Source organism: Microchirus variegatus, assembly GCF_963457635.1.
Source record: "Microchirus variegatus genome assembly, chromosome: 10".
Lineage (NCBI taxonomy): Eukaryota > Metazoa > Chordata > Actinopteri > Pleuronectiformes > Soleidae > Microchirus > Microchirus variegatus.
The window spans coordinates 10,647,689-10,671,444 of record NC_139811.1 but is presented as its reverse complement, the minus strand read 5'-3'; the positions used below and the strand labels follow the sequence as shown (position 1 = coordinate 10,671,444).

General features: G+C 39.0%; 1 protein-coding gene across 1 annotated transcript in view; it reads left to right on the top strand.

The window, feature by feature from the left end:
* Positions 1-23,756, top strand: part of LOC310933376 (protein kinase C beta type-like) — a gene marked incomplete at both ends in the record, with an annotated part of 80,907 nt that overhangs the window by 24,849 nt on the left and 32,302 nt on the right. Inside the window, 4 exons of the mRNA XM_083896852.1 lie at positions 3,052-3,134; positions 14,463-14,574; positions 14,882-15,010; positions 22,269-22,425. Of these exons, the coding sequence (XP_083752978.1) occupies positions 3,052-3,134; positions 14,463-14,574; positions 14,882-15,010; positions 22,269-22,425 (481 nt within the window). The remainder of the gene's footprint in view (positions 1-3,051; positions 3,135-14,462; positions 14,575-14,881; positions 15,011-22,268; positions 22,426-23,756) is intronic.

Here is a 23,756-nt window from a genome sequence, read left to right as displayed (position 1 = left end):
CAACAAAACGAGCAACACTGTGATGTAAGAACTCCTCTAAATGTCAAATTCTTACATTCTGAATATTCTTAAAGTCTGTTTTACGTAGTCCAAAACCATGCAGTCTGGGATAGGTTAATTGGAGACTCCAAACTGTCCGTAGGTGTGAATATGAGTGAATGGGACTTTGTCTTTGTGTAATGAGGACGTGCACGATGTATCTGACCTCTGACCCGCTGTCAGCTCTGATTGGCTGCAGCACCATTGCAGCCCCCAAAGGATAAGCAGAAAAGATAATGATGGATATTACTGGATTAACATTCCTAATGGATTCATGTGTTAGCTTATTGTGAGGCTACTATTGATTTTTATACCCAAATTGCTTATACAGCGAACCGCTGCTGTTTGTATGAGAGGGAAACAAAGACTAAAATGTATAAAATTGACTTCCAATAATGTCAGTTTGAAGAAAATCAGTTGGTACTGAGCTGAAAATAACTCAACAGTTGGATGTTGTTGTTTTTTTTTATTTCAGTAGTACGCTCACATTCCTCCAGGGCTTCAACTCGTGGTGGTTATGTTTCTAACCGACTCATTTATTTATTTTTATTTAACCTTTATTTAACCAGATAAAGTCCCATTGAGATCGTATACAAACACATCCTAATAAATACACGTCGTAAAAATTTAAAATAGAATTCCAAACAGTTTGGCGATTACAAAGTGCAGATCACAGTAACCATTAAAAACCAGGCACTGTTCAATGGATTCTCATCGTCTCACGTACGTTTAAGATGGAATGAAAAGTTTCGGGTGAGACGAGTTCAGATATTTTTTGCTCAGTTTGTAGAATATTCCAAGCAAAGACCGAGTGCTTGTTTACCCAATTTAATCCGAAGTCTGGGAACAATCAAATGACACAAGAACATAATGCATAAAAGGCTGTTTGTAGCAGAGAGCATGATTAAGACAAAACCATGTAGGACTGAACGATTTTGAATAAATATCAAATTGTGCTTATTTTGACAGGAAATGCAATTGCGATATGATTTGCGACATCAGAGGGAATGGTAATTCTTACATCATTATCCCCATTTTCATTCAAAATATATATTTAAAAGGATGAATGTGTGAACAATAATTATTAACAGAAACGTAAAAGTGCATTATGTAATAAATCTAAAGCAACTGGCCATAAAGTCCTCCTAATATGTCACAGAGACTCAGGAATAATATTCATATAACAAACTGAACTAACCAACAACAACAGTACAGACAAAATATTTGCATTCAAAAAAATATTTTGCAGACTGCAAATCATGTTTATGTTTTGAAATCATGTTTTGGCATGTGGTGCCACCTACCGCCGTCTACCAATCATTGCAGTCAGTAGAGTCTCTGCCGCCGAGCAACCACTGGGTTGCCAGTTACGTCAGAAAACGAAACCTTAAAGACCTCTGTATTTTGAATTTGAATGTAGTAACCGTTTTTGGCCACATTCTTACATATGGCACCTTTAAACTTGCTTATTTTATCCAACCAAAAAAATCTAAAATCGAAAGATAATCACACACAAGCGCAAAACAAATACAAAAATGTAAATGATCACTTGATAAAAACACCTATTTCCTTAATTAATCAGTCATGAATGTGAGCTCTTCTCTCCTGCAGCATCAGTGCAAACAGGCAGCTTTTTTTTTCCACCTTCTAGATTTATTTTTGCTGCAGCTATCATCAAAATCTCTGTTGCTTGGTGCGTTTACAGCTCATCTGCACACACCATGTAAATATACTCGGGGGGGCACACACACATCTATGTGTGTGTGTGTGTGTGCGTGTGTGAGATATTTTTAGCCTCCTCTGTTCATCTTGCCTGTCAGTGGAGCCGACATTGATCAGGGTGGAGATGACAGCCTCACTGCACATCAAGGCTCTCGCCTGTTTCTGCACCGCTGATTGTTGCCAACCTTAAAAAAATAAATAAATAAAAAAGTGGAGACGCGTTGCATCTCGTACGTGTCGATGTGTACATGTTGTTATTTTTTTTCGACAAATCTCCGACGACAACTTTAAATCGTCTCCTGTCGTTTCTCTCGACGGCAAACTTTGCACGCAACGGAAAAACTCTGAGGTTACATTGTACACGATGTTGACGGCATTTAGAAAGTGCTCTTATTCACAATGAGTCAACGCTGCAGGAGTGACAATATGAGTGTGTGGGTGTTCAGAAAGCACTGCGTTCCTATGTAAATTTACCATGACTAAATCTGTTCGCAGGTCAAGTTGGTCCTTGTGTCTTTATGGAGACGGCAAAAATAACTCAAAATCATCTGTAATTTTGCTTCATCTTAATAAATTGACTTAATTTTAACCTCTTCTTCACGGTTGCCCCCGATTGCCCTGATTTTTTTTTTTCAAAATAAGTTCTTTTTAGATCTGTAGTGACATATAAATAAAATTAAATGGGTTTTTAATAATTTGGTACCTAAGAAATCTCAAATGGCACAGATGGTGCCAAACTGTGCCAGGAGTGAGAACGCCTAGACATCTCTTTACTAAAACCTCTGTAATTTCACTCTGCTTCATTTCAGCAGCATCAGACTTTGCACAGCTCATGTCCACATGTCGTTACATGACCTCCATGTGTTTTTAAGCTCCTACTGCATATTTTAAAGGTGATATTTGCCTTAAAAGGCAATATTTTTTTAGGTGAGAGAAAAAAAATCAGTTATGCTGTGTTCCATGTACAAATACTCTGACACAGTGGCATCTACAGTGAAACTTACACCTCTGGTGGAATCTAACAAGTGTTATCTGTATTTTGATACCAAGATAATCCACATAGAGCTTGTAACTGCAGAGATTTACTCTATTCAGTTTGGGCATGTCATTTTCGAGCAGGGACTCCAAAAAGAGGGTCAGGGAAGAAGTGGTTAAGTAAAGACCTCTGAATATGGTAAACAACATACTGAACCAGATGTGTAGATGATTTAGAGAGGACTTAAATGCATATTGTCAGGATTACAGATTTTGTTGATCGACACATTCTCTGTCTGTGTTTCTTCTCCACAGTGTGTTGTTTTGTGGTTCACAAACGTTGCCATGAGTTCGTCACTTTCCAGTGTCCAGGAGCTGACGCAGGACCTGCATCAGATGTGAGTACAGTTTAAATAAAGCATTTTTTCGACTCTCACAGTGAGTAGTTATGTGAAGTGAAAGACGGATTAAACCACAGAGACGTTTCCAGCTTCCTTTCACCTGTCACCACCGGTGTCACGGTCCAGCAGTCGCCATCTTGTTCTCTCTTCTCTTTTTCTTTCTTTTCGAAAAATTACTAATCATACGCAGAACACGAAGAATCGTTTTCTGACTCTGTGAAGAATTGTCGTCCTTAATATTCTTAAGAAAAATGCAGTGACTGTATCTATGAACATGCAATCCATTTATTTCACCCGCTGAGACACGGTTCATGTCTTTCAAATCACTCGCGCCGATTCAGGAAATGATTAGAATGGCAAAGGGAGAAACACAGAGCAGTAAATGTGACAAAATAAAACTGAATATTTTGAAAGTGGATCACAACTGTTATTATAATAAAGCCTCATGTGATATAGGGCTGCTGGATTATGGGGAAAAGTTATAATCTCGATTATTTGGGTCAAAATTTAAATCACAAATATTTTAAACAATTACTAATTGACCTTAACTTGAAACACATGGAATTTATTACACATAAAAAGTGGCTTTGAACATGACATTTTGAATGAACCTTTTGAATTTACCTTAAAGTAACTATAAATTATATATATGTGTGTGTGTGTGTTTATATATAAATATATGTACACGTGTGTGTGTGTGTATGTAAGTATATGTGTGTATATGTATATGCATGTGTGTATATATATATGTATATATACATATATGTATATGTATGTATGTATATGTATATATACATATATGTATATGTGTATATATATATATTTATACACATATACATATAGTCTGAATCATAGTTCAGACCTGGTATTCACAGGGAATAATTGCTTCTTTTTTCCCTGCCCACCCCTGTGCTGCCACTGTTTATACACCCAGACACACACACACACACACACACACACACACACACACACACACACACACACACACACACACACACACACACACACACACACACACACACACACACACTCTCAGTCAGGTCTGATAGTATTGCTTGACAGAGCCTGCTTGTGACACAGTACACATATAACGTTACATTGTTCCTGTTCAGGAAGACCAAATCGAGGCAGATTTAATAACATATCAGTTACAATAAAAAGTCACCAAAAGTTGCACACTGCAGCTTTAAATGTCTTAAATGTTCGAAACTTGTGCTCCGTTGGCATCAGATCGCTAAGCTAAGCACTAATTTACACAGCAATGTTTAAGTTGAAAAAAAATATACCTGGCCTTAATTTACTCTATAACAAGAAGAGACACTAAGTGCTACTTTTATAATATTCTCATTTCCCAAAGAGCAGAGAAGATTCTCTTTGATTTATGTCCTTTAAATGGAGGTCTATTGTCTACGCTGTCCTTTAAGAGCACTCTTGAGATGCCACCTTTCTTTCTTATTAAAAAAAAAAAAAAACTCTGAGGTCTCTAAGTCCCTTTGCTCTGTCATTACGTCGCTCTGGAGTGCTCTTTCATTCTGACAAGTACACTTAGTGAGCTGCCTCCAGAGGATCCTTGATTGTTTGTCGTTTGTCCTCTGGTTTTTTTAAAATTCTGTTTAAGTGTCAACTCGACTCATTATAACGCAAGTTTATCTCTACTTGTCGTCGACCTGGCAGCTTCCTTCCTGCTTCCTCACGCTTACCTTTACTTTGACAGTTTGGGTTTTAAATCACCATCATTTAGTTGACCAGTTTTAGGAAGGTTCTTTCATGCTAGGACTTAGATTTTAGGAAGTTGTTCACTCTCACAGTCACAGCGACGGTAAATTTAAAGAGTCCAATTAACATAATGGCAACTCAACGGTCAAAGTGGGATCTGAACAGTGACCTTTTTGCTGTAAGGCATGTAATTAATGAATTGTGTTTTTTTTTAAGCCGTACAGAGTTCAAATTAAGTTCATGCCGGCATCAAATCATTTTTATGAGCATGAACATTATCGTTTTGTCACAAAGTGAAAGTATTACCTTTGTTTTGACCTCAGATTATGCTGTTGAACAGAGAAGTTGTGCTCATTTTAGCTTATTTTCAACTGTTTGCCTCGCTCTGATTGGTTTATTCATCCACAACATCCAATCCTTCACGTGTGCAGTGCAGATATTATAAGCTGATGCCTTCTTCTTTCTTTCTTTTCTTTTTCTTTTCTTTTTTTTTTTCCGCGAGCGTCTGCATTGCAGAACATCTTGCTCTTTATCCAGGAACACGTTATCACATTAGAGTCACACTGCTTTATCTCCAGAATAGAGCGCTCTCCTATTTTCAGTCACAAAAACCCATGCACGGTTTACAGCAAAAAAAAAAAAAAAATGGGCATAGAGAATGATCTTTCCCCTCCCTTTTCATGTCTAAATTTGTTAAATATGTCACACGTACAAGCCCTTCTGAACCAGTTTAAGGATAAAAGCATTTGTGGAATTCTATTCAATGTTTTTCAGCAAAGCTGTGAAATATCTGCAGGACTGGCAAGTGCACAGCTTCATACTCCACAGCAGATGTGTGCATTTGGTCTGCTTTGCTTTTAAAAATAATACTAATCTATGTATATAGTGTAAATACTTCTCTGTACTTAACTGAATGCCAGGAATCTATAGAAATTAGGGGTGGGATTAACCAGAGACACCAAGATGCGATATTATCACGATATTTAACCCTTAGAACACAGAGCTTTTAGGCTGCTTTTTTCCATTATTATGCTAAAAAATACATACAATGGCTGCAATAAAGTGCAATATGACTTATATACTTTTTTTCCAGTACAACTGCTCAATCTGTTCATTTAATATTCATTTTCTATTATACTATACTGTCCTTAAAATGTTTCAAATTGGATTGAATTTATGAAATTTGGAAATACGTCACAGTTTTGTTTCTTTAGTTTAGCGTTCTACCACTTTATCCTCCACTATTTTGTGACTTCTGAACAATTATCACAGCTATTTTTTTTTAATAAATATAAAATATGCGGTATAAGATTCATCATAACTTGACTCAACACGCATTGTGTGCACCTGCGGAACGGATCTGTGCCACTCGTGGTAAAGTCACGTTACGATATCCTCGCAATCTTGCAAAAATACTGAGTATTTGCACAATTAAATACTGCAATATACTCACACAAACAGCACTTGTGAGAACGATAAACCTCTCGCTAAAACCTGTATGCTTGCACATACTATATGCACGGGCTAATAAGAGTGGTGAAAATCCTACAGGTAACCTTTAAAATACTAAATTTAAGAATTCATCAAAGTATAATTACAATTCGGTTTATACGGTTAGTGTCAGAAATTGTATTTCTGTTTATTTACATGTCTTTTTTTCAGTTTGAAACCAGCAAACTGAGTCCGCGTTCCCTCGAAATCTGACTTTTGTCTACATCTCCTATCTTTGGCGTTCATTAAATCCATCTCTCTATCCACCATCCACCTCCATATCTATCTTTATTCTGCGCATACCTCTATTTAAATGCCACTCCACCCTGGGGGGGGGCTGCTCTTAATTATGGGGCCTCTCCACCCCCACCATGTCATTTCCTTAATGAGTTCGTGGCCTCGCGACCTTGGTTCCTGCACAGTAGGAACGCGGGGTCGCTGCTGCTCCAAACTAGCTGCACGTTTAAATAGAGGAGACATGAAGACGGGTAGCTGTGATGATTATAGAAGAGAGGAAGAATGAGAGGAGGTTTGAAGTCAGAGTTACATGTAATTCCTTTACTGTCATGTATGTTTGTCACATTTTTTTTTACACATTTTGCTTCATTTTAGGATCACGAGATCAAGAGCAACTTGTATTATTTAATCATAAATGTGGTCAGACATTATGCAACACCTGGATGAACATTTCTTCAAACGCTGTCCGATTTGTGCTGCTCGGCACATTGTTTTCACCCACACACACACACACACACACACACACACCTTCACATAAGTGGCTTTTTCCACCCTGAGAGCTGTACATTTCCAGGATTTGTCAGCTGTGGGTTCACTTATTTTAAGCTTCATCATACATATTCAGTTTGGCTCGACAGCTTATGATGGAGCAGCAGGGTCACACTGTGAGTTTAAGCTTGGTAAAATAAAAAAAAATAAAAAAAGCAGCAAAAGGAAAGATGAGTTTTTGTTTCTAGGAGAAAATCATCCACATTATAACTGACTTATTGCTTTTGCTAACAAAAGATAAAAAAAAAAATGTGGATAAATATTTATAGATATGGCTCGCGGAGCCAGTAATGTCAGAGTTGCTCTGAAATAATTAACAGAAATGACTCAATTAATTCTCTTTTTAAAAAGGGTTTGGCACAACATGAAGCGAGGAGCGTGCTGAAAGTGATTTTCTATCCTGCTGTCTCACTGTCTGCACAAATCGGCTCATCACTCCCATCTCTCCCCGTGTCTCTGTCAGCTGCGTATGTTTAAAAGGAGAAGTCAATTATAGATCTGGGTTAATAGAATGGGTTCCCCTGTGGGAGAGGTCGAGGGATGAGATCCTCTAATGAAACCTACATTTCAGGCCCACGATGGTATAGACTGGAGTTTGTCTCCGTGTGCGATGTGTCAACGCTGCTACAATCTAGTTTTACATATTTAAAAAGTAAAACTGAGAAATTATATAACACAAGTCATTGAAATCCAGGGATGTCAGGGGTTCTTTGTACTCTGCAGATGTCAAGGAATTTAGTTTCGAAGTGGATCACTTTTGAATATAAACCTTTTGTAACGTAATTTTCTGCATTGCAACATGCATTTTATTACAATCTATGAGCTTCAACAGCCTGTTAAAAGCCTTGCGGATTTCAGCCACTTAACAAAAGGCTCACTTCAAAAAATCTACACCTTCTCAACCCTACTAACACACAACTCTCAAAGAACGTTCCCCTAAGGTTCTCCTAAGGTTACTTACAACTAAACCAAAATCTAGCGTTTTAGAGAACATTCCAACCAAAAAACGACATGTTCTCCTGTGGTTGCGCAGTGGTTTCTACACAACGTTCCCGTTTGGTTGTATTTCAGTTGTGTTTTTTACAACTAAAAGAGAACGTTCTGAGGTTTGTTTGTATTGCTGTGTATTCAGATGATTCACTGAATGGACTTTGGTGTTGAGAGTTGAGAGGTTTACATGTTTAAAGGTGCATTATGTAATAAATCTAAAGAAACTGGCCATAAAATCCTCCTAATATGTCACAGAGACTCAGGAATAATGTTCATATAACAAACTGAACTCACCAACAACAACAGTACAGCCAAAAAATATTTAGCAGACTGCAAATCATGTTTGTTTTGAAATCATGTTTTGGCATGTGGCGCCACCTACCGCCATCTACCAATCATTGCAGTCAGTAGAGTCTCAGCGACCGAGCAACCACAGGTTGCCAGTTAGGTCAAAAAACGAAACCTAAAAGACCTCTGTGTTTTGAATTTGAATGTAGTAACCACATTTGGCCACATTCTTACATATGGCACCTTTAAGTTTCCATCTGTAAATGTCTGTCTAATGGAGAGGAAAAATGCAAATATGTTCTTCAGGTTTCAAAGACATAGATTTATAAAAGGACATATTTTATTAGAATGAACCCATTTTTTTTGTGTCCACGTTGACAGCCATGTTTTCAGTCAGAGTGAGCGTTCATATCTCGAGAGCCTTCATGGCAATGTGTCAACGCCTCATGAACAACAACACTGTGAGAAAACCTTAAACTATCCCTTTAATGCATGTTATCCCTGAAGGAAACAGGTGGAACTAGTGAAGGTAGACAGATGGAGGTCGGACCTAAACATAAATACAGTCTGAGCACAGTCAGATCCTGATAACATGATATTTTTAGTGAGTGTATGTGAGATCAGATGGTTTAAAAAGAACTGCACCGAAACCATACGGTAACCTCTGAGAGAGGAGGAGGAGGAGGAGGAAGAGGACTGATGAAGTGATGAGGAGGAGAGGGATTCTCTCAGGGTGTGAGGATTAAGTTGCACTCGCTTTTTCCTTTTTTATTTTCTCCTCTGCTCTTTTTTCTCCTCTCCTTTTACCCCTAAAAAAAGCATTTCTTTGTGTTGCTTCTTTAATCGACACAGAGTCCTTTGAATAGTATCTCACACAAACACTTAAACAGTCCCAGAGTGAGTATTGTATTGTGAGCCTGAGGGAGGACAAACATAATGGCACTGCATCTGTTTTATTGATGAGGGCGGAAAAAAAAGCACCTGCTGCAATCTCTAGTTAAATTACCTTTTTCTTTTGGTTTCCCGTCTTCATTAGATAACTGCGTCTACAGGCTGTTGTTGAATCAAAATGGAGAAATGTTTAAATGTGATTCATGATTCATGACTTTTTAGAATCCATTATTTATTTATTTAGCCTGACGTGCTTCCTCGGTAAACGCACAGCTCGCCTTCAGGTTTTGTTGCATTTCATCACATCGTAGGAAATATACAATGTAAGATTTAAATCTGTGGTTGTGGAAGGTTACATCAGTAAAAAAGCGTTTTAAAGACTTTTTAAAGAAGTTTTAGGAGTTGTTGCAGACTTTATTTATTCAAACTTGTTAAACAATCTAATTGTGATTTTTCGTGATATGTATTGTGATTGTAATCACAAGCAAACCTTCACTATTGGGAGAACCTTATCATGTCTTTGAATTGACTCGGCACAAATATGTTGTTCATACGTTCATAAATGGTCTAAAAATGTTTGTGTCCGACTAATATTGGTAGACACTGGAGCTGCAAAAATGTGAATCAAAATTTTTCTTTACTTAGAATTGAGATCAAGATTCTCTGGTATGATTTTTGTTCACAATTCAAAATGTTTATTGCACTCATGAACAGAAGATTAGAAACGTTCAATTAGGCATTCAAGTAAAGTGCCATTTTCTGTAGACCCTGAACATCATTATTTATTGACCTTTGCCAGGAAGTATGTGTTTAGTTTGTTTGTTTGTTTGTCTATTTGTCTGTTAGCAACATAATTAGAAAAAGTCGTGGATGGATTTGGATGAAATTTTCAGGAAATGTCCACAATGGGACCAGGAACGAGTGATTACATTTTGGGCGTGATCCATAGACGCTATCACTAATTTTATCGCTATTTTGTGGGGGGTTGAGCTGCATCGGCGGAGGTCTGCGCTCTCCAAGTGCTTTTCCAGTTATTTATAGATTTGTTATTATTATAGTTGCTTAAAGGTGCATTATGTAATAAATCTAAAGCAACTGTCCATAAAATCCTCCTAATATGTCACAGAGACTCAGGAATAATGTTCATATAACAAACTGAACTCACCAACAACAACAGTACAGACAAAATATTTGCATTAAAAAAAATATTTTGCAGACTGCAAATCGTGTTTGTTGTTTGAAATCATGTTTTGGCATGTGGCGCCACCTACCGCCGTTTACCAATCATTGCAGTCAGTAGAGTCTCAGCTGCCGAGCAACCGCGGGTTGCCAGTTACATCAGAAAACGAAACCTAAAAGACCTCGGTATTTTGAATTTGAACGTAGTAACTGTTTTTGGCCACATTCTTACATATGGCACCTTTAAGTGACATATGGCCATTTCCACTAGCTCGACTTGTGACGTCATAACCAGGGAAAAAGCGCGACACCGAACTGTACATCAGTTCAAAAGACTTAACAATCCTGAAAACGTGGGTTAATCTGGGTTAGGGTTGGATGTTTAAATAGATTTGCGAGTTGTACGTCCCAATAATTGAAGTTCCCTGTGTATATGGCTGATGCTTAGCATATTTTCCTTGTTGTTTTTTTCCGTTCTTCTCTAAAGTAATCAGGCAAAAGTCGAGCGCACTGTACTTCACATACGTAGGGGCTCGCTGAATAAATGATCAGAAGAAAGCGGTCTGCCTGTCACGCGGCATCATGAGTGACATGAAAAGACGAGCGCGTCGTTGCGTGTGGGGACTTGATTGATGATGTTGACGGGGGGGGGAAATAATGGACCACAGAGTGTTTAACCACAACAAAAGAGAAGCGCGGCGAGCGAGACAAAGCGCGATGACAAGAAAACAGTCAAAACAGCTCGTCTTTGCACTGACTCACAGGCAGTCGTCGTTCTGATGCCGCTGCTGATGTGTGTTACAGTTAGGACCAAGCCTGGCTTAAGACTCCCAGTTAAGTGATGATTTAAACCAGTGGGCACCACAGTAAAGCATACGTTTTAAATAGGGATGCGCAATACTGGACTTTTTGTCAATATCCAATATGGCCTTATATCGAGAGTGCTGCATTTAGGTTCAATTAGAGTCTCCTGTGGTGAAATTAACATATTTGTCATACTCCTAATAAATAAACGTTAAAAAATAACGGCGTAGAAGTCAATGAGGTTGCAGCCTAATGTTGATCTTGGCATGTTCGCCGATATCTGATGATAAATTTTAATGCTGGGCCAGAACGCGGCAGTGCGTCTGCTCTTCAATCAGCCTAAAAGGGAACACGTCACCCCCTCTGTTCATTGAGCTCCACTGGCGACCATTAGCCACCCGCATCAAATTAAAATCCCTGATGCTAGCCTACAAAGTGCTCCATGGGTCTGCTCCCACCTATTTTAAACGCTCTCCCAAAGGCTTATGTCACCCCTCGACTACTCGGCTCATCAAAGGATTGTCGTCCGGCTGTGCCAACACGCCGCACAAGACAATCCAGGCTCTTTTCGAGCTTCGTTCCGCGCTGGTGCAATGACCTACAGAGCGCTACCAGAACAAGAGGCGTGTCTCTGTCTGTCTTGAAGACCCAGCTCCTCCAAGAGCATCTTCTGTCCCAGCACTTACCTTTACCCACTCCTTTTGCACTTGGATCCACTTCTCTGCACTCTCAGCCTCTGTCAGTCCACTGGTTCCTATGTAGTGGATTTCATATAAGTGGGATTCCAGTGAGAGAAATGAATCAAAACAACAGTCTGAAATTGTTTTATTTGTATAGTGGTAACTAGAGCTGAAACGATTAATCGATTACTAAATTAATAGCCAACTATTTTGATAATCGATAATCGGTTTGAAGGTTTTTTCATGATTAAAACAAGATTTCTGATTGTTCTAGCTTCTTAAATGTGAATATTTTCTTGGTTTCTTTGCTCCACATCACAAAGAAATCATTAAAACTGAATCATTTTGGTTTGTGAACAAAACAAGACATTCGAGAACATCATCATTTCCAGCTTTGACAAACACTGATCAACGTTTTTTTAACATTTTATGATATTTTATGGACCAAAAGATTAATCGATTAATTGAGAAAATAATCGACAGATTAATTGATCACGAAAATGAGTTACGTTAGTTGCAGCTCTACTGATCACTGATCAAACTTGTTTGATTTGGGGAAAAAAAAACAACCCTTTGTGTCTGATCCACACTGTGGTCTTCTGCCATCCCTGACAACCAATATCTGCTATTCTTAAAGACAAAACCTGGCAGGAAATATGATGAGTCGATCCACTGCTGGAATCCAGATAAGATGTAGTGAATTTTCCTCTAAAGCAGTGTTTCTCAAACTTTTCTTTATTCCAAGTAGCACCTGAGAAAATATTGAACTGTCGAAGTAACACAGACTTTTCACAGGAAGCAGATTTAATCCCAATAAAATAATCTGCTCTCAATATCCTCCTATATCTTCCTCACATATACTTCCACACACTGGTATAGTAAAATTAGTAATGAATTATTATTATTTAATGTATTATATATTATTATTTATTTCATTTGCTCCACACTCTTCTGATGTTTCTTCAAGTACCACCAGAGGAAACTGGCGTAACACTGGTGGTACACGCACCACACCGGGCACATCACTGTGTCAAATTCAACTTTTCTTACTTCTTCTATGTAAGTACCTTTTATCCTGTATGTAAATATATTTAGTTTGACAATAAACGATTTTTTTTAAAAAAAGAGGAGGAAGCTGTAGGATAATGTCTCGTCACTATTTTCCCTTCCTCCTCTTCGTTTGATTTATTTAATCACGAGCGTTTGTATATCGCGCTCGTCGCGGCAGTCTTGGCACAGCGTCATGTCCTCTTGTTTCTCAGAGGAACAGAAAAAGCAGGAAGTGGTCTTGTCCTTGAGAACGTCGAGCTGCGGCAGAGAAACAAACAAACGCATAGCACACACACACACACACACACACACACACACACACACACACACACACACACACACACACACACACACACACACACACACACACACACACACACACACACACACACACACACACACACACACAGCTGTGCAAAGAAACCCACATGTCTACACAAGCACCTGCATAATCTTTCAGACTGTACAAGCACACACAGACTTCAGAAAAGCTGATTATAATTCAGGCTGTAGCAGTTTGAAAATAAAAATACATTTAAAAAAAAAAAAGGACAGGTGTGGTGGAAATGAAGGAAACCAATCAACCTTTTTTTTATCCCAGGAACACACACACGCCCATACACACACACACGTGTTTTCGGTTTACGCTCAAACCTGACTGAAATTGGTTTATGTGAAAAATGATTTTCTCTGCCAGTGAGCACTTGTTTATTATTTGATTGCATCCTAAGCATCTCAGAGATGTGAGGAGATGCTTTGGAGGAGAGCGCGAGGAAATTCATAATCCAGTAAAAACTTCAACGTAATAACTTTGATGGATCTTCTCCACAAACATCATTTCTTTTTTCCCCACCGCTTTACCACACAACCTGGATCAACCTGGATTCAAGTGGTGTAATGAATGTTCTCACCCTCCATAGGCTCATGCTGCAGTGTGTGTGTGTGTGTGTGTGTGTGTGTGTGTGTGTGTGTGTGTGTGTGTGTGTGTGTGTGTGTGTGTGTGTGTGTGTGTGTGTGTGTGTGTGTGTGTGTGTGTGTGTGTGTGTGTGTGTGTGAGCGAGCGCGCGCGTGTGTGTTCAGTCTCTATGCAGGCAACAGTTACATGTCTCGGATTTATGCGTAATCGACTGTCCGTCTGTGTCAACCACTGAAACCACAGTGCATAAATGCAGTAGTGTTTGTCCACTGAGCTGTGGTTGCAGGTCTCTCTCACACACACACACACATGCACACACACAGACTGCCCATGCAAATGTTTATGAAAGAGGAACTGACACTATGTCTAGATAAAAAATAAACCTGTGTGTGCTCGCGCGATTGTCAGATTAAAAAGAAAGCGTTAATTGTTGAGCTACTGTATGTATGAATTTAAAGAGGGCTTCAACCGATTTCTCATGTCTTCCTTCCTTCCTTCCTTCCCTCCTTGCCTCCTTCCCTTTCGTCCTTCCAGGACCCGAGAGCAAAGCACAAGTTTAAGATCCACACCTACTCCAGCCCGACCTTCTGTGACCACTGTGGCTCTCTGCTCTACGGCCTCATACATCAGGGCATGAGATGTGAACGTATGTTTCAACAACAACAAAAAAACACTTTTGTAGTCTTTATTTTGCAGAAAATATACAGTTTATCACTGAGTAATATTCTATTAGTGCTAGGAAACATCCACATGCAGGGTTGTCTATGTAGAATATTAGGTGTAACAGAAATGGCAGGAGAATTTGTATATTGTGCACAAATATGGCCTATATTTAAATCATTATATTGTCATTTTTATTGCATCATCTCTTTCTGTGCATACTGTATATATAATGCCATATATAAAGAATGCTCAGTAGAAAATGTAGTCCATATTTTATGTGTTTTTTCCAGATTGCATGATGAACATCCATAAGCGCTGCGTGGCCAACGTGCCGAGTCTGTGCGGAACAGACCACACCGAGAGGAGAGGTCGCCTCCAGATCACTGCTGAAGTCAAGACTAATGTACTCACTGTTACCAGTAAGTACAACACACACACACACACACACTTGCAGTCATCACTACAGTACAAACCCTGTAGTGTTACTGTTGAATTACAGTCGTCTGACTCCCTCTGCTGGTAGACCTACGGAGGTGACGTCGATGCCATTTCTGTGTTGTTAATTCTGCACACGTGCGATGGTGTACATGTCTGGGAATGATTCACAACGGCAAATCAACAAATGATGAACTCCTCAGCCTCAGTTGTCCTTATTGATTTTATGAATCTATTGCAACATAGATCTGCATAGATCTGCCTAACCCTAACCCTATACAGAGAAGAAACGAGACTCTCAAGGTCTATCTCATCCCAATTCTGGGTCAGAATCACACATCTTTACTGTATATATAAACATCAATTCAATTCAATCACATTTAATGCAAACATTTTTTTTTTTTTTTACAATATTTGAAAATAATCTCTATTAAACCACCTGCACAAGTTTAATTTCCAAAGAGATACTCTTCCATATATGTTAAATATGGACTCATAGTTTCCTGCAGAATTTTGTTTCCTCATTAATGTTTTAGTTGAAAAATACTGAAAAAGACATCATCTGGACAGTGTTGCGCCCCCTTGCAGTGTTCTGTAGTACCCCCAGGTGGCAGCAGATATTTATTTTAAAACTTAACTCAGTTGCAGATACATTTCTAATGTAAGTTACCTAAATCAGAATTTTCCTTTCATGCAAATCGGTGCAACTCAAAGTGCTTCATGGGTAAAAAAAAAAAAAAAAAAACTATTCCTGCCCCCACCAAAAAACAGAAGAAAATAAAAAGAAATGAGGAAGTGAGGATTATAGATCCCTGCAATCTGCCTTGTGGGAACCACCGCTCACTAAAACACTAAGCAAAATAAAAGAAATATAAAAAAAGATAAATAAAGAAAATACATTTGATGACAAGTCACAAAGAATATAATGTATGATATACCAGAGAAATAGTTTTTTCTCCATTTCTTTTGTTGGGATTCCGTCTCACTCATCTACTCTCCCCTTTTTCTTTGTGGTTCCCGCAATCATAGACTGATCATTAGTGGGAAATGGAAAGAAAGCAGAATACTTGGACTGAAGTAATAGAACAAAATACAATAAATATGTTAGAATTAAGTTGTCGCTGTCAAGAACACCATTCTTATTCTTATCTTCCAGTGAGCAGGATTATGAATTAACGTTGCATTCACAGCACAGATTATCTGCTGATAATGTGTTGCATTCCTCTTCATCCACTTCACATCCTCTGGATTTTTCCTTGAGGTTGAAGATTATCTTCACTGAGAGGTGCAGGTTGGTGGCGCAATACCTGTGCGTGTCCACAGGGGGCAGTGTGCAGCCACCAGCAGCCTGCTACCTCATTGCAGAGCAGTAGAAAGGAAAAAAAGAAAAGAAAAAGAAAAAAGCACCACCACAGGGAGCAAATTGTAGAAGCACAATGGCTGATTTTTACAGCTTAATGTAGCAGGAGCTGCTGGGGATGATGGCAACACTGAAACATGTACATGTGCTTTGAAATGAAGTCTTGGACTTAATCGATGAGACGTTGTATTGATCACCTGTATGTCCCCCCACCCACACACACACACACACACATACACAAGATGCTCAGAGCTCAGTGGTGATGGAGGATCAGCATCTATCTCAAGGACACTCTCACAGCAGCAGTGACGATTCCCTCCACACCCACTCACTCTCCTGTGTTACTACTCCCGTGCTGCATTTGTCACTCGTGTCTCAAATGACGTTTTTGCGATTATTAAGCGGGAAATCTCCCTCGACGAGATGCATTGGCGTCATACGCACGGCGTCCGCTTTCGAGGCTCGTCTTCTGCACGGCGTCGCCTGCAAAAGCAGCACTCACGGACATTGATGGCATATACTAACTTTTTAGTTGTGGCTCCGACCACAGCCTTAAAGGTCAAGTGCGTAATAATTAGTGACATCTAATGGTGAGACTGCAGATTATTAGAAATTAAGGCCTCCTCTGTAGGGATGTAACGATGCATCGTGACACGATTCATCAATCGGTACAAAATGCGTGACGATTCGCACCGGTTGACAGAAAAAATGAATCGCGAATGCGAGAGAAGTAGGATATGTTCTTTTTCGTCTTTCTTGTTTTCTTTTTTTTTTAAAGGTTGCGTTATCTTAAAAAAAGTCACTAGTTTGGGGACTTGCGTCACTACGTAGGTATGGGGCGAAGAACGAGGGAAGACGGGGCGAAGAACGAGGGAAGACATGGCGACGGTAGTCAACAACTTTGAGATAGAGGATGCACCGAGCTGTTTAAAATCACCTGTGTGGCGGCATTTTGGATTCCCTATATACACAAATACAACCGGTGAGAAATGGACAGACAAAACCAAAACATATAGCGGCAGCAAAACGAGCAACATGCAGCGGCATATTAGCCGCCACCACAGTGAGAAGCAAAGTAACTCAGCACAGTACAGCACATGTTTAGACTCAAAATGACTAATTTCTCGCCTCAAATTTTCTTAAAACTGCGTTCCGTGACACAGAAAAGTGAGAAACGGCCACTGTTTCAATGTTATTCCGCTTCCACAGTCTTTCTCTCTCGGACGCCATTGCTCACTGTAGCTAAAAGCACAACAACCTTGCGTGGCGACCCCTACTGATCGGGGCGGGAAATTGCAGTGCGTATCCGTCACCACGACGGAGAGCTATGAAGGCTAGAGGGGTCTCCGTGGTTACGCAGTCGAGATGTATAATGTGGCCTTTACTTGTGTGTGTTTCTAAAGAAAGGTGATATTTTTCATGTATTTTGTTGTTTAAGATGACCATGTCAGTTGCACTTTTTTATAAGAGGACACTGTTTTTACAGAGTTTCTGTAAAGCAAGCACCTCTAAGATGTCTTTCCTACGAATAAAAGATAATTTTATTTGGACATAATTTGTCTGTAGCTCATTTTGATAAAACAAAAAATCGTGAGAAAACAAAAAATCGTGAACTGTATTGAGTCGTGAGTTGAGTGTATCGTTACATCCCTGCTCCTCTGCTTACACCCATAATACACTGGTTGCAGAACAGACGCGACGTGCGTCTCTCGTCCACCCTGAACGTGCCTGGCTGCACAGCTGGAGTCGCGAGACTAGGTTTTCTCGCGGTACCTCTCACACGGAAATACACTGTACTGTATGCGTTTTAAACACAACAAACGGAGAAGAAACAGGGCCTTGCAAGGATCCTTGGATGACACAGGATGCCAATTCTAGGTCTTCATGGGATCTTATTTACATCGTATTCGCTCCAAAATATCCCTAATGTGGCAGGAAATGCCCTCAGCATATTTCATGACAGCTGTTACAAGACCAATAAATTTGAATTAATTTTTTTTATTAATCTTTATGATAAAAATATCTCCCAATAGATTTATTTTTTATGATCTAAACAACCCAAACTGCACTCATAGACACAGGCTCTCACCATGACTGTCACCGTTTGACCATCTACTGCATACAGTATGGATGTTGGGCTTTAAGAATGCCACGCTGCTTCAAAGCCAACACCCACGCCGCTGTGCACTTCCAGGATTCTGCTGTTACTGCACTCTTATCTCCATTTGCTCTCCCTGTAGACACACGCACATGTATCATGGCTGCCTCTCTCTTTGCAATTAGCATTACAGAATGCAAGCTAGAATTGGCCTCATGCATACACACACACAGTCTCATGCATCAAACACACCTTTGCTTGCAAATGCATTCACTCACTTACACACACTCTCTCTTTTGTTATTTACTGTAATTGTCCTATGGGACCGTTTGACATGCTACCCTTCAGGGTTCTTGCCAGGATTTGATTTTAGCGTAATGCTAATGGCGAGGGTCTATCGCCTTATGTGAGCTGAGATTGGCACAGTTCCCTCTGTGACCCTCATGTGGAGGATAAAGGATAAATACACACTTTACGTTACAAGGAGCTGCAATGACTTTATGACTGTGCTAATGAGCATTTTATGGGTTGTACTGATATATTTAAAGTTATGCAAACAAATAAAAAGGTATAGGTGAGGTATAATCTGTCAAATATTAGCCTCATTATTGAAATAAAGTGATTTTAGGGCACAACAAATGTTTTACGTTACAAGGTAGGAGCTGCAACCACTTTTTGGCATGTGGGAATGTACATTTTATGAGTTAGGCTGGTCCTTTTAGAGTATTCCAACAAGTGCAAATTAGCATTTTATGGGTTGTACTGGCAATTTAAAGTAGTAATAAAAAGGCATAGGTGAGGTATAATCTGTCAAATATTATCCTTATGATTTAAATCAAGTGTTTTTTATAGTTACACTCAATTCTGCGTGTCGCCCACACATCATAGCGTAACGGGCTGATAAGCTACCATGCGCTACCTAGAACGCGCTTCCCTCCTTAGAGCTTCCATCAACAAACATTTGATGGTCACTTTGACAAAGCATCATTTAATATTCATAGACTTTCTCCACTGAGAGCTGAAAGTTGTGGTTCACTTCTTGGAGCTTAGCGTCGAGTCAAGTCAGTTTTATTTATACTTTATAGCCCAACGTCACAAACACAATTAGCCTCAAAAGGCTACAGCAAGTGACACCCTCTATCCTTAGACCCTCAAGAGAAACTCCACAAAAACCCTTGTACGTCTGAACACCACTAGAACCTCATTCCTCTGACATGTACAGTGTTTTCACACTGCTATCTCACGAGGAAACGCTCATTTCAGTCGTGTTTTCAAATGGCGTTACATGCTCCACACATCACTAAGAGCTGTGTATCTTCATATTTAAAAAAGAAAAAAAAAAAGACAAATCATTGTAGGCAGAGACAGCTTGAAAAGTTTTATTCCACTTTCAGGCGAACTCAGGTGCAATGTGCTGACAATACAAGATGAGGCAGCTTCAGTATTATTTCACACTTCACTGTGACATTTTTAGTCTCCATAATTTGTCTCTGAATAGTGGCAGCCCATAATTTTCCAGTACAGAACTCCCTCCTCTTTTTTTTTTTTTTTTTTTCTCGCAGTCCTTTGTTATCTGTGAAATGAAGTCCGGTTGCCGTCTCGACTAAAAACCAAAACCCTATTGTTTCGTCTAAGTGCAGTAAACTGCAGCATAATTTACTGCCAGTGAGCAAAGTTCAGTTTATTTTTGAACACCCTATCGCATGTCTGTGTCGTGATAATGATGCACTGAGACGAGCACAGATGTTCGGCAATGAATCCATGGGAAACCGGCTCAAACCTCTTATTAACAACCGTATTGCCACTAAAAGTTGGTCAAAAACAAACCAACTAACAAAAAATCGGCGGCATCACAATAAATATGGAAGTCTATGGGATAATGAATGTGCATCACACTTTTTTATTTCTAATAAGAGTTAATCAACGGCTAGATTCAAAAGGAAATGATGGGAATTTTGTAAACTTTGTTCCCATTTAGAGGAAACTAGATTTGAGAGCAAAAACAAATATTTTGCAACCGTATATAAAACCATAATACCAATAGATGTTTTTGCTGTGGAGAGCAACAAAACTGTCCTTTCAATCCTAAGATAACTTTTCCACCTAGTGTCAAAACCTTATTAGTACTATTAATATTAATATTACATTAATATGCACATTTAGATCAATGCTGCCGCTCCTCAGTTTAAATGGATATAATTTGGACACCGCATTTGTACCGACCAGAGGTGGAAAGCTCTCCTATTCACTCCCCTCTACACACACACACACACACACACACACACACACACACACACACACACACACACACACACACACACACACACACTTCCGTACCACATCACCATACACCTTATCACACATCTGTCGTACCAATTCACACGCTGCCAGCACAGCCTTCTTGTCTGCGTTGGCACGTCGATTAGACGAGCTGGAGATCAAACCTCCAACCCTCTGGTCGAAAGGCAACAACTCGACCACAGCCACCCCGAATCAGCAGTAAAGACCGTTAATTAGCTGTATTAAAGTGCAGAATGTAATCAGTGTGTTGTGCATGCATGTTATGTGTGTGTGTGTGTGTTTGTGCATGATGCACAAAACACCAGCCTTGTTTCTGGTAATTGGATGTGACCTCGAAAGTTGACCAGCAACAATAATTGCAGTCTCACACGGTTATACACACACACACACTCACACACGCACACACACACACGCACACACATTAATACACTCTAAAAAATCAATTGCAAGGGATTTTACAGTCTGGGATACAATTACAGTCCAATAACAGACCCACAAAATAAGGATTAGTGTTAGAAGTGGCAACCTTCATCTGTCTACATGGTCATTACAGACAATTCTGGCAACCCTGGTGGGAACACTGTGGCTCAGGAGGCAGAGGGGGTGACAGTCTGGGCAAAACACTGAAACCTCAAATTACCACATCAAATAGGATGTGTGAGTGCTCCATGTAAAAGTATATATATACTGTATAAGGTAAATACTGTTAATTATTACTATTAACCTTTACCTTTCTAATTGTGTGTATTTAACCCTTATTGCAGACGGCTATGGGAATAATACATAACTCCTTATATGGACATCCTGGGCTGTGTTTATAGGTCATAGGAGTAGCAATAAATCAATCTGATTTTAAAAAGGTGGTTTATATAGTATGTGAAAATTAAAAATATACATTTATCAGATTGCCTATAGGTTGATATAAGACACTCTATATTGCACATATAGTCGTATAGCATCTGTGTATATGTTTTAACATAGCAATGGACAAAAAGCAGCCTAAATGCTCTGTGTTCTAAGGGTTACATAAAGCTTAAAGAGCTTTTCTCATACAGCATCTAAAGATGCTTAGAAAAACACATGGAATTTAGAGCAATTCGCGGCTTCTTCAGATCTTGTTTGACTCGTTTTGTTGGAAAACAACATTTGTTGTGCTTTTTCCGTGTCCGTCATCTCTAAGTAACGGAAACCTGGGAGCTGCAGAGATAACTGAAGTTGCTGCAGCTTCACTGAATTAATTTTAACACAAAACGCCAAGAAGAACTGACTGAGGAGCTTCAGCTCTCATCTTGTTGTGACTTGGACACGGCGAGTGAAACATTTGTGGATGCAAAAGATGCTGCATAGGAAGTACTTTCAGATGACATCCCTAATCGCAAGACTTGAAATTGTTGGCATTTTTTACAGGAAATGTCAAAAACTCTTGCTCTTATTATACTTATGCTTCTCCCTCTCTTTTTCCCCTTCCCTCCTTTCTCTCCAGTCAAAGAGGGTAAGAATCTGGTTCCAATGGATCCCAACGGTCTCTCAGACCCGTATGTGAAGCTCAAACTGATTCCAGACCCTCGCAGCGAGAGCAAACAGAAGACCAAGACCATAAAGTGCTGCCTCAACCCGACCTGGAATGAGACCTTTAAATTGTAAGGCTCCAATAATTTTTCCATTTTCATTTATGTTCACACTTTCCCCTTCTCCTTTCTTCTCCTTCCTCCAGTCTTTTTTTTTCTTCTGACTTTATCTCGCTCTTCTCTTTTATCTCTCTCTCTCAGTCAGTGAGAGCATCACATTATGCTCATCTTACCAACCATGTTTGACTGCTGCTGGCGCTCAGATTAAAACATCTGGCTCCTTATATTCATAAAACCTTGCTTTTGGGGTTGGTGCCCGCAGTTGGCTCCAATTATTTTTTAATACGCTACTTCACAGTTTGCATGGAAGAGGACGGATTTGCATTTGCAGGCACGTGGATGCAGATGCTTGGTTTGAAAGAAAAAAAAACATTTTTTTGCACCTATCAAATAAACTGAAATGATAACTGCTCCAAGTGAGTTGTGACTGTAGGATGCAGATGTATAAGCTCCTGCTACTATATATATTTTTTGTTTTAGGAAATGTATCTGATTTCTAGAGCTGCAAATAACTATTATTTTTATAATTTTTTTCCCAAATTTCCAAATGATCATCTTCTCAAATGTCTTGTTTTGTCCAGAAACTTCAATGATTCGGTTATTTTGTTTTATGACGCAATGAAACCAGAAAATATTCACTTTTAAGTAGCATCCGAGAAAAAATATGCTCAAAGTGATTACAAATTTATCAAAATAATGTGTTTACTTTAATTTAGTAAACAATTATCAAATGTCCAAGTATGGCCATATTGAAGGATACAGGGTTTTGTAACTAGAGTGTTGTCAGTTCAAAACTCTAGAATAAGTTGTCTTTAACTGTTAGTCAAACATCATAAGGAATACTTTTAATACATTTTTGAAATTGAGGAAGTGACACATTTGCCCTGATGCACTTTGACAGTGAGGTGACTTTATTCAAAAAAACAAAAAGTAACTTGAAATGACTTGACATTTTCTATACAAATAGTCAGCATCACCCTGAACAAGGATCCATTGAAAATATTAGCAAACCTCTTAAGGAATAATTTTAATGAATTTTTGAAATTGTGGATTTTGAAATTTGCCCTGATGCACTTTGACACTGGGAGGGATTTTGAGGTGACTTTAATAAAAAAAAAAAAGTAACTTGACTATAATTATGATCAGCATCACTCTGAACAAGGATCAATTGAAAATATTAGCAAAGGAATCATTTTTTTTAATTAATAAAAATAACATAACCCATAAATAAATTCAGAGGTAAAATACCAAAGGTTTGTAACTGTGCTCTTGGTTGTAACAGTGTGATACAAATCCTGTGGTTTTAAATTTAAAACAGAAAAGGTCAAGACACATATGAATAA